The sequence below is a fragment of the Arachis hypogaea genome, chromosome 11 (assembly GCF_003086295.3).
Source record: "Arachis hypogaea cultivar Tifrunner chromosome 11, arahy.Tifrunner.gnm2.J5K5, whole genome shotgun sequence".
Classification (NCBI taxonomy): Eukaryota; Viridiplantae; Streptophyta; class Magnoliopsida; order Fabales; family Fabaceae; genus Arachis; species Arachis hypogaea.
The window spans coordinates 3358879-3368992 of record NC_092046.1 but is presented as its reverse complement, the minus strand read 5'-3'; the positions used below and the strand labels follow the sequence as shown (position 1 = coordinate 3368992).

At 27.4% G+C, this 10114-nt stretch overlaps 1 protein-coding gene across 1 annotated transcript; it reads left to right on the top strand.

Annotated features, from left to right (window-relative positions):
- Positions 1 to 3109: 3109 nt before the first annotated feature.
- LOC112719912 (protein NUCLEAR FUSION DEFECTIVE 4) lies at positions 3110 to 6455 on the top strand. The gene is made up of 2 exons (XM_025770650.3): positions 3110 to 4446; positions 5610 to 6455. The coding sequence occupies exons 1-2, from the start codon at positions 3254 to 3256 to the stop codon at positions 6043 to 6045; spliced, it is 1629 nt and encodes a 542-aa protein (XP_025626435.1). The 5' UTR covers positions 3110 to 3253; the 3' UTR covers positions 6046 to 6455.
- Positions 6456 to 10114: the final 3659 nt, after the last annotated feature.

Sequence of the window (10114 nt, the reverse complement as noted above, 5' to 3'; positions counted from 1 at the left end):
TGATAATTTTATCGCATTTTTATTTTTGCATTCTCAAAATAAAAGTACTCTTTTTTCGACATTTTCGTAATTTATTAATGTATTGATGACTTAAATGCATTAATAAATTATAATTATATATAATATAGATAAAAATATTAATATAATTTTATTCTGTTATAATTTTTTTATTTAAATAAAATATATTTTTTATTTTTTTATATATTTTTTTATTTAAACAACACAAAAAAAATACTTTTCTTTTTATTTTTTTTCCCTTATTTTCTGTTTTACTATTTATTTTTATTTATCTTATATCTAAACAATGTGTAAGGTCGTTAGATCAAAACATGGGGAATGAAATTTTTTTAATATAATTGGCTATGTTGAAATCAGAAAACACAAATAATATAAAATTAACAAATAAAATTAAATAAGATAGAAAATAAAGTGGGATAACCGAAAACAAAATAGAAAAATCAAACCAAAAGAAGATCATTCTAGAACGCACCACAACTCAAATCATTCACATACTAACTTTTTTAACATGTTTGCACACACAACACTTCTTCTTCTAACTCGATGCAACCATGAAAGCTCAAACTTCATATACATATCTTTTAAACATGATTAAGGCAAGTCTCTATTTTTTTCCCATATGCGTGTACTTTTGCTTCGCGAGACTTTAAGGCATTTGGCGATTTCTCGCCGGAGCAAATACGTAGCATGGCCCAACAGACGAGATCTCATAGGAGGATTTCGTCTGAGAGGCCAATATATCATGAGCCCGCCTTTTTTCATGCTAATTCTGCGTCAAGTGAGATGTGTGATGGGAGTGGATCCTCTCTAGTGAAAAAATTGGAGGGTGTCCAGTATTTAATTTTACTTTTCATTGCTCTCTCTTTCTCTTTTTTATTTTTGGTCCTATTAGAATATAATTAGGATCAATTAGGATTAATTAGAATTATTTAGTATATCTGAATATTTATTATAGAATATTATGTCTTTATTATTACAATTTTCTTAGTCCCTATAAATACCCTTTTATATTGTATCATTCCAGACAACTTAAATATACTCAATAATACATAAATCTTTTATCCAATTTAGTCTCTTATTTCTAACATGGTATCAGAGCCATGGTATCCTCCTTGAAGATGATAGGTTGTTTTCCTTGCGGAGAAATCACCATAGTTTTTACATTTTTTTTCTATGCCATTTTTCTTTACCTTTTGTCACTCCTTTGATGCTTTTTTACCTCACCGACTAGTCTAGTTTTTTTGTCTTGTGTTTTTTTCGAGTCGTATGATCAAACACAATTGTCATCAGTTGCTTACCTATTCTCGTGAAGAAATCATATAGTTTTTGCTCTTTTTCGGCAATTTCGTCTGCGTTTTCTCGTAGCAGTTTTTCTCTCGTGGCAGTTCCGTCTGCATTTTCTCGTGCCAATTCTGTCTGCGTTTCGTCTGTGTTTTCTTGTGGCAGTTTCGTCTGCGTTTCTCTCCGGCAGTTCCGTCTGCGCTTCCTTCAGACAAGAGGCAGTTCCATCTGCACTTCCTTCCGCCAGTTCCGTCTGCACCAGTTTTATCAGTTTATACAGTTTTTTTTTGTTGTTTTAAATAAGTTTCAAACTCAAGTTGTCACTTGAGTTTGAAGGGGGATGTTAGAGAATATAATTAGGATCAATTATGATCAATTAGTATTATTTAGTATATCTGAATATTTATTATAGGAGATTACGTCTTTATTATTATGATTCTCTTAGTACTTATAAATACCTTTTTATATTGTATCATTCTAGACAATTTGAATGATACAATATAGAAGGGTATTTATAGGGACTAAGAGAATCGTAATAATAAAGACATAATATTCTATAATAAATATTCAAATATACTAAATAATTCTAATTGATTCTAATTATATTCTAACAGGTCTCATTTATAGAATTAAAGGTGAGAGATTACACTTTATTCTCTCAAATGTTAAAAAAACTAGAGAGAATCCATTTCCAATGTGTGATAACTGGCATATTTACCAACAGCTAATTGTGCTATGAAAAGATTTGGGTCTCTAACGTAAAAAACGGTCTATCAAGTCAATGCTTCGATTTCGGTAGGACTAGCATACCCCATTCGCTAGCTTTTAGTTCCCTTTCTATCTTTAGTTTTAATATATAAAACTAAATTTAAAAAAAAAATTAGAGGCTAGATTTGTAAAAAAAATTTGAAATAAAATAAAATAGTGAAAAAATTATATATAAAAAATATTTAGTTTCACTTATTTCTTGAGACTCTTCTTAAAAAAAAATTTAACTAAAATTTTTAGATCAAATTATTTTTTATAGTAATGATTTTTAAACTCGTCTCTTTTATATTTACATTTCTTTTTTTATTCTGTTTTTGAAATCTTTTTTCTTTGAATTTTTTTTATAATTTTTCTCACAAGTTCCTTTTTATATTGTTTTCATTCCTTTTTTTATTGATTCATCTTGATATTTATAGAAAAATATAGCTTAATTAATGTGATTTGAAGTATAAAAATTATCTCCTATGTCTTAACTATAATTTTCAAAACGCATAGCACATTCCAACAGTATTTTTGAGATATGCATGCTGTCGTTTCTTCAGAGAAAAAATATTTAGTTATTTATTAACGGATCTTCTGCCATAATAAATATTTAATTATTAAATCATATATTAATATAAAAAAGATATCAATTAAAATGATTAAAATTATTGACAAATCTCAATATAAATAATTAGAGAAAAAGACAAATAGATTCCTGACTTTTTGTCCCGCGAATATTTTTGTCCTTGACCATTGAAAAATACTTTTAAGTCCCTGATCTTCACAAAACTTGGACAGATCAGTCCCTGACAGAGGCATTTGGACGGAGGGACTGATCCGTCCAAGTTTTGTAAAGGTCAAAAATTTAAAAGTATTTCTCAATAGTCAGGGATGAAAATGTCTGCGGGACAAAAGGTCAGAGACCTATTTGTCCTTTTCTCTAATAATTATTACAAAAATAATATATATATATATATATATATATATATATATATATATATATATGTCATTAGTATTTTTAGTACCAAAAATATTACACATTATAGATGAAAAGGTGACATGCAGAGTAATAATTCCTTTAGAAGTGTATATAGGCCTTCACACTCCCACCACCTCATAAGAGCTTGTTAGGAGTGCATAGTACAAAAAACCAAAAAAGGAGAACAATTTCCTCTCATCAAAATTTCTTCATTCATCATAAAGTATGTCTTCTTCTTCATTTTCATCATCATCGTCAACTTCTTCTTCTTCATTATCATCATCATCAACAACTCTTCAATGGTTAAGTTTAGTAGGAATAATTTGGCTCCAATCCATAAATGGAACAAACACAAATTTTCCAGCATACTCTTCCCAACTCAAAGAGCTTCTCTCAATCTCCCAAATCCAACTCAACAACCTTGCTTTTGCCTCAGATGCTGGAAAACTCTTTGGTTGGTTCTCTGGCCTTGCTTCTCTCTACCTTCCCCTTTGGCTTGTTCTAATCATAGGTTCAACTCTTGGCCTCATTGGTTATGGTGTTCAATATCTCTTCCTAACTAACCATATCTCAAATCTCTCTTATTGGCATGTTTTCTTGCTAACTTTCCTTGCTGGCAATAGCATTTGTTGGATCAACACAGTTTGTTATGTTGTTACAATAAGAAATTTCTTGTCTCATAGTCAAGTAGCTGTTGGAATCACAACTAGTTACCAAGGTTTGAGTGCTAAGGTTTATACCAATGTTGTTGATGCTTTTTTCTCACCACAAAAGAACAAGGCTAGAGCATTTTTGTTGCTAAACTCTGTTTTGCCCTTGGCAATAGGGTTAATTGTAGCTCCTATTCTTAGACAAACCAAAGCCACATCAAATTCATCAAGTGATTATTATATTGGGTTTGGTGTGATTTTTGTGATCACAATTGCAACTGGGATTTATGCTGTGGTTAGTATTTTGGAATTTGTGTCTAGCAAAATTTCATCACTTGGGGTTTTAATTGGTATCTTAGTGTCACTTTTCTTGCCACTATTGGTTCCAATTTCATTCAAGATCAATCAATTAGTTAAATCATGGCATGAAAATAGGGAGAAGCTTAGAGTGTACCATTACACTCTAGAGGAGAATTACATCACCAATACTAATAATGATGAAGTCAAAGAGAGTGATGAAGAAGAAGAAAAAGAAGTGTGTGTTGTTAGAGAAGAAATTGGAGTGAATTTGATGGTCAAAAGAATAGACTTTTGGTTATATTTCTTTGTGTACTTTTTTGGTGCAACAATTGGTTTGGTTTTTCTTAATAACTTGGGACAAATTGCTGAATCAAGAGGAAGCTCTAACACTTCATCTTTGGTGTCTTTGTCTTCATCCTTTGGTTTTTTTGGAAGACTCATGCCATCTCTCATGGACTATTTCCACAGGTAATAATTAATTAATACAAATTTATAATTTTAGAAATATTTTCTTTTTTTTTTTTTTTCATTTCTTTTCCCCTTTATCTCTATTTTTTTTTTTTGTGTAATAGTATCACCAACTAGAACCACTGCATTTACATTCTCATTTAATGTAGAAAATAATGACCACAGATGTGTTGGTTGATCTACATTGATTGATGAAGACAAATAAACTAGAAAATTTTAAGACAAATAATGAATACATATAATATATTTCACAATTTACAATATCTGCTATTAAGTTGATATATATGACAAATAAGTTATATATTCAAATATCGTATCTCAAAACTAAACTTGTATTTGGTAGGTACCTCATGATAACACTATAGAAATAATGAAAAGTAACTACTTGATTTGGTCTACCAAATTTTTTAAGTAACTTAAATCAATCTTTAAAATTTTAATTTAATTAAATTGATCTTTCGAATTTAGTTTTATGACTCAATTTCATCTATTAATTTCCAATTAATTCAATTTAATCCTCCAAAATTTGATGTTGTAAATCAATTTGGTCTTGTAATCACTATTCCGTGAATATCGTGATGACATGTGATGAGTGATTGAAAAACCAATTTGTATTATATCAATAAATTTAGATAGACCAAATTTCTAAATCCACCTTTAATTACCAAATTTCTAAAACCACTTTAGATATTGAAAAACCAATTCTTTTATGTATAAGAACTTGTCTTCTTCAAAATAAATTTATTAATTACAAGATCCCAATATTTGTGTGCATCATCATCAATGAGACAGATACCAAACATTGCCAAATAAAATAAAGAAAAAGGATAGGGTACCAACATATTATCTGTCAATTTCTGCCAACTCTTATTTATAATTGTGTTTCATGGAAGTATATTCGTGGATGTGTCTAATAATTAATATATTTTAAATACATATATAAAGAGACACATCCAAAAAATATATCTATAAACACACTTCTATTAAACACAGTTATAAAAAAGACATTTTTATTAAACACATCCACGAACACACTTTCATAAAACACAATTATAAATAAGAGTTGGCAGAAGTGGGCAAATATGCTGTTGGTAACGTAGCAGAACCGTAAAATAAAATATTATAAATTTGTAATAGTACTAAATTAATTATTTCTATTTCAGGGGAAAATCCAGAGTTTCAAGGCCAGCTTGCATGGTAGCACTAATGTCACCAATGTCATGTGCATTCTTCTTGTTACAAAACAGCACCGAAATCTCACTTTACATCAGCACTGCACTCATTGGCGTCTGCACCGGAGCAATCACTTCCATTGCTGTCTCCACCACAACTGAGTTATTTGGAACAAAGAATTTTTCGGTGAATCACAACGTTGTTGTTGCCAACATTCCAATAGGGTCCTTCATTTTTGGTTACTCGGCTGCTATTCTCTACCATAAGGAAGGGTATAATAGTAATAACATTAATAATCATGGCAAATGCATGGGAATGGATTGCTATGCTAACACTTTCAAAATTTGGAGTTGTTTTTGTCTCCTTGGAACTTTTTTGGCTCTCATACTATATGTTAGGACACGCAAATTTTACTCACAAAGATAGTGAAAAAAAGACTTACACATTGGGGGGTGAAATATCAAAATTGCCCTTAAAAAATTATGTCGATGACAATTTTTTATTAAAAATAAAATAAAAAGGTTTTCAATTTTAATTGTCAGAGACATAATTTTTTATAGGCAATTTTGATATTTTAATTCATAAATTTAGTTTTACCAATTTTTAAATATATATCGCCCTTGTGTTATGTTATTTTCATTTTAATTATGTAACCAAGGGAAGAAGTTGTAACTTCTACTATACCCCGATCTTAGGTTAAGATGTAGTATTAGATAATTAAGTAAATAATAGAGTAGTATTTTAGAATATATGATGATGTATAGGCAAAAAATCGTACATATATTACGAGTGTTACTGACTCTCTTGCATAGTAGTGAATTAATTAATTTATTATATAGTTTTAAATAGTATAATTAAATGGTATGCTTTTTTGGTTTGAAGCTGCTGTCTTGGAATTTATTGTATAGCAAATGATGACAACAATATGCAACAATATAATTTATGTTTTAAAATTTCAATGGATATGCCAATTGCCAAAGTCGTTTTACTTCAAAAGATGAAATATATAGTATATTAGCATTGACCAAAAAAAAAAAGATTTTTTATAGGGTCAAGCTGAGCCGTACTAAAAGGGTTAAAGAGGGACGATATTTAAAATTTTAAATATAGAAAATGACAGTACTAATTATTGAGAGAGAATTTCTTAATCATAAGTTTATGAAAAGAACAAAATGCCAATGTCATTGAACAAATAATTTAATTTTAATGTATTAATAGTATAAAATATTTTATATAAATATATAATTATATTATTTTTTTTAAATTATTATTCATACAGTTAATATAAAAAATAATTATTTTTATTAATATAAAATTACTTTATATTTATAATAGATTAAAATTAAATTCTTAAACAAAATAGTAATTGAGAATAAAACCTTGCTATAAACAAAAAGTGATGCCGGGTGTTGCTGACTCTGCTATATATAGCTTATCCATCATCAATTGATTTAATTTTGGGTTTTGTGAACAAAGTGCTTGAATAATAACACTTTCTGGTAATGTTAGCGAATTGAAAAAAAAAAAAAGTCATAAAAATTGTGTTTGGAATTGAAACATGAACACATTTATTTTGCTTAAGAAAGATCTTTTTATGCTTTTCATCCTTTAAAAAAATAGTGATAATTAAAGTCAAAGGCAATTTATTTACCTCTATATATTTATGTCTTATCTTAATTGCTTAACATAATGTTTAAAAATATAATTCTTTTATGTTTAATATAATATTTAATAATATTTAGAATTATTCATTGTTTAGTTTTTGTATAATTTTAATTATTATAAATCAAAATAAGTAGTTATAAATATTTTTGAAAGCAAAATAATTACATATACTCTAAGAACATAACAAGCAAAATATTTTTCTTAAAAAATTATAAAAATAGAAGATTTTAATTGGAAAAAAATTAATTTCTACTAAAATTAAATTTATGAAAAATGAGTAAAGTATTTATATTTTACACCTTGAATAATATTTTGAGACATTTATTAATATCATAAAACTACTTTATTTTTAGGTTTTTTACATCGTATAAATTTTGATATCATACTATAAAATTATTCCTTTTAAAAATTTTAGTTAATAATAAAAAATACATAAATAATCATATATTTAACAATTAACAAAATTTATGTTGCAAAATTTTATGAGTTTTGCTATAATAGGTAGCTTTGTTCTTTATATTATACAAAATAAAATTTTTTTATTTTTTTTTATTCTTTTATAGTTTTATTATGGTATGAGAGTCATGGTATCTTCTTTGAGAATGATATATAAAGTATTATCTTTTTTGTGAAAAATTATCCTATTTCTTTTTTATTCCCCTCTCGTAATGAATAATTAATCTTCGAATTTAACTCCGGATCCAACCAATCCCTGTTATTACATCAATCCAAATGAAAATCTTATCTTAGTCTTGGTTATTCCTGTTCTAATAAAAAATAACTACCATTCATGGAATAGATCATTTATTATGGCATAATTTCCAAAAATAAATATAGATTTTTTACCGACAGTTCCGTCTGCGCTTTCTTCCGTCAGTTCCGTCTGTACTCCTACAGTAGTTTCGTCTACACTCTTACAACAGTTCTGTCTGCGCTTCTTTTTTGCAGTTTTGTTGCACGCTTATCGCGCTCTACGCGCCATCTGAAGATCACTCTTACCACGCTCTACGCACCTTCTGAAGATCACTTTTACCGCACTCTAGGTGCTCTTTGAAGATCGTTGTTTGTTCCCTCTCCCTCAAGCCACTACAAGAAAATAGAGTTATTTTAACATTTTATTTTTTAACACCATAATTAAATGTCAAAATTAATATATATTTTTGACAAATATCACAAATGTCAAATTTTCTATGTTTTCTTGATGAATAATTTGACCGTAGAAAATTACTCCTCAATTTTGATACTCATTTGTTTTCAATTTACTCCACTATTTTTCTTCTTCTTTGGGCTCTGTTAATTTTGACATCACACTGCTCTCAGTTTAGGATTATACTACTCATTCTTTATCTTCAAAATCTCAATTTATTCTTTAGTTTCAAGATCTCATTTCATTCTTTGTTAAAATTTTTTGTTGAAAATATTTTATAGTCAATAAGTGTCAAAATAAATAGTATTTTTGACAATTAATAAATATCACAGAAAATATGTTCTCAAAATTTTCTAACAAATTATTTTTGACAGCCAATATTTATCAAAATAAGATTTAAATTTTTTTCACAATCACTTATATGTTAAAAATACTATTTTTGACAAAATTTTTATTAACATATTTTCATAGTTAAAATAGTATCAAAATTTGTTTTTTTGACAAATTTTAATTTTCTTTTACACATTATAACCCTAAAAAATAATCTATATTGTTGTAGTGAGCACAACATCTCCTTCTCTGTTTCTGCCGCCGGCAGTCCTAGCCCCGCCGCACGCATCTTATTCTGTGTTACCACGTCGCACACGTCTTTGTCAACCATTTTATTAATGTGAATTATTGATATCTTCCATCCACCAACTTGCATATTAAACCATTATTTTTATGTCACCATCTTCTTTTAAAAACAAAATTTGTTATGCTTATCTTTTTTTAAGTTTGTTATGTTTATTTTTTTCTAATAAAATTATCTAGAGAATTTGGTTGTTTAATTTTAAAATTCATAATCAATTTAATATAAATAAGTACCATTGTTCTTTATATTATACACAATAAAAATTTTTCATTTTTTTTCTTTCATAGTTTTATTATTAATATTATTAAAGTGAAAAATGTGATCTCTTAATGAAAAAAAAAACTTTTAAAAATATTGTATGAGACTTATCAACAAAAAATTGGATAAAGAAAAGGGGTACGGTAGCCAATGTCACTGGGACACTTGTTTGGCGAACCCTATTATCACTTTCAATTCTTTGAACTGTTTTTCGTTTATCGATCACATAAAAAAAAAATTAAAAGAATAAAACATGAATGCATCCGCGTAAATAACTATTAATATATGTGCTGTTATGGATTTATGTTGAGGCAAAGTAGAACGATGTGAAAAAGTTTCAGCAGTGTACATGGGTTAAATGAATGAGAATGCTTTTATGTCTCTCTGTCTTCACTCTCATAAGTCAATGTTTTTTTTAGGGGGAGAAGAAGATAATTAATTTTGCATGGCTTGGAATAAATGTTTGCCCAATTCTGCCTCAAAAAAAAAAAAAAAAAAAGAAATTCTCTATAAGTTTGTAAAAACAATATTTCCTTTTTTGGATAACCAAATTTAAAATAAACTTATGATAAAAAAATTTATTATAAATAATCTTAACAAAGAAACATTAAAATTATATAAAAAAAAGGGTGTTTGTTTAATTTATTCCTTTAGAAAAATAAAAATTTTTTGAATTTTGAATGGTTGGGATATATATATATATATATACTAACCAAGTTGGGTAGATTTAGTAATTAATTCATTAGTCTATTTAAATAAGTGTCGAAAATTTAAATATTGTTTTATATATA

What these genes read in the sequence shown, in the direction of transcription:
- LOC112719912 (XM_025770650.3), top strand. Translation starts at nt 3,254, where the DNA reads ATGTCTTCTTCTTCATTTTCATCATCATCGTCAACTTCTTCTTCTTCA. An exon ending in CTCATGGACTATTTCCACAG is followed by an intron (nt 4,447 to 5,609) that starts GTAATAATTAAT and finishes TTTCTATTTCAG; the next exon opens with GGGAAAATCCAGAGTTTCAA.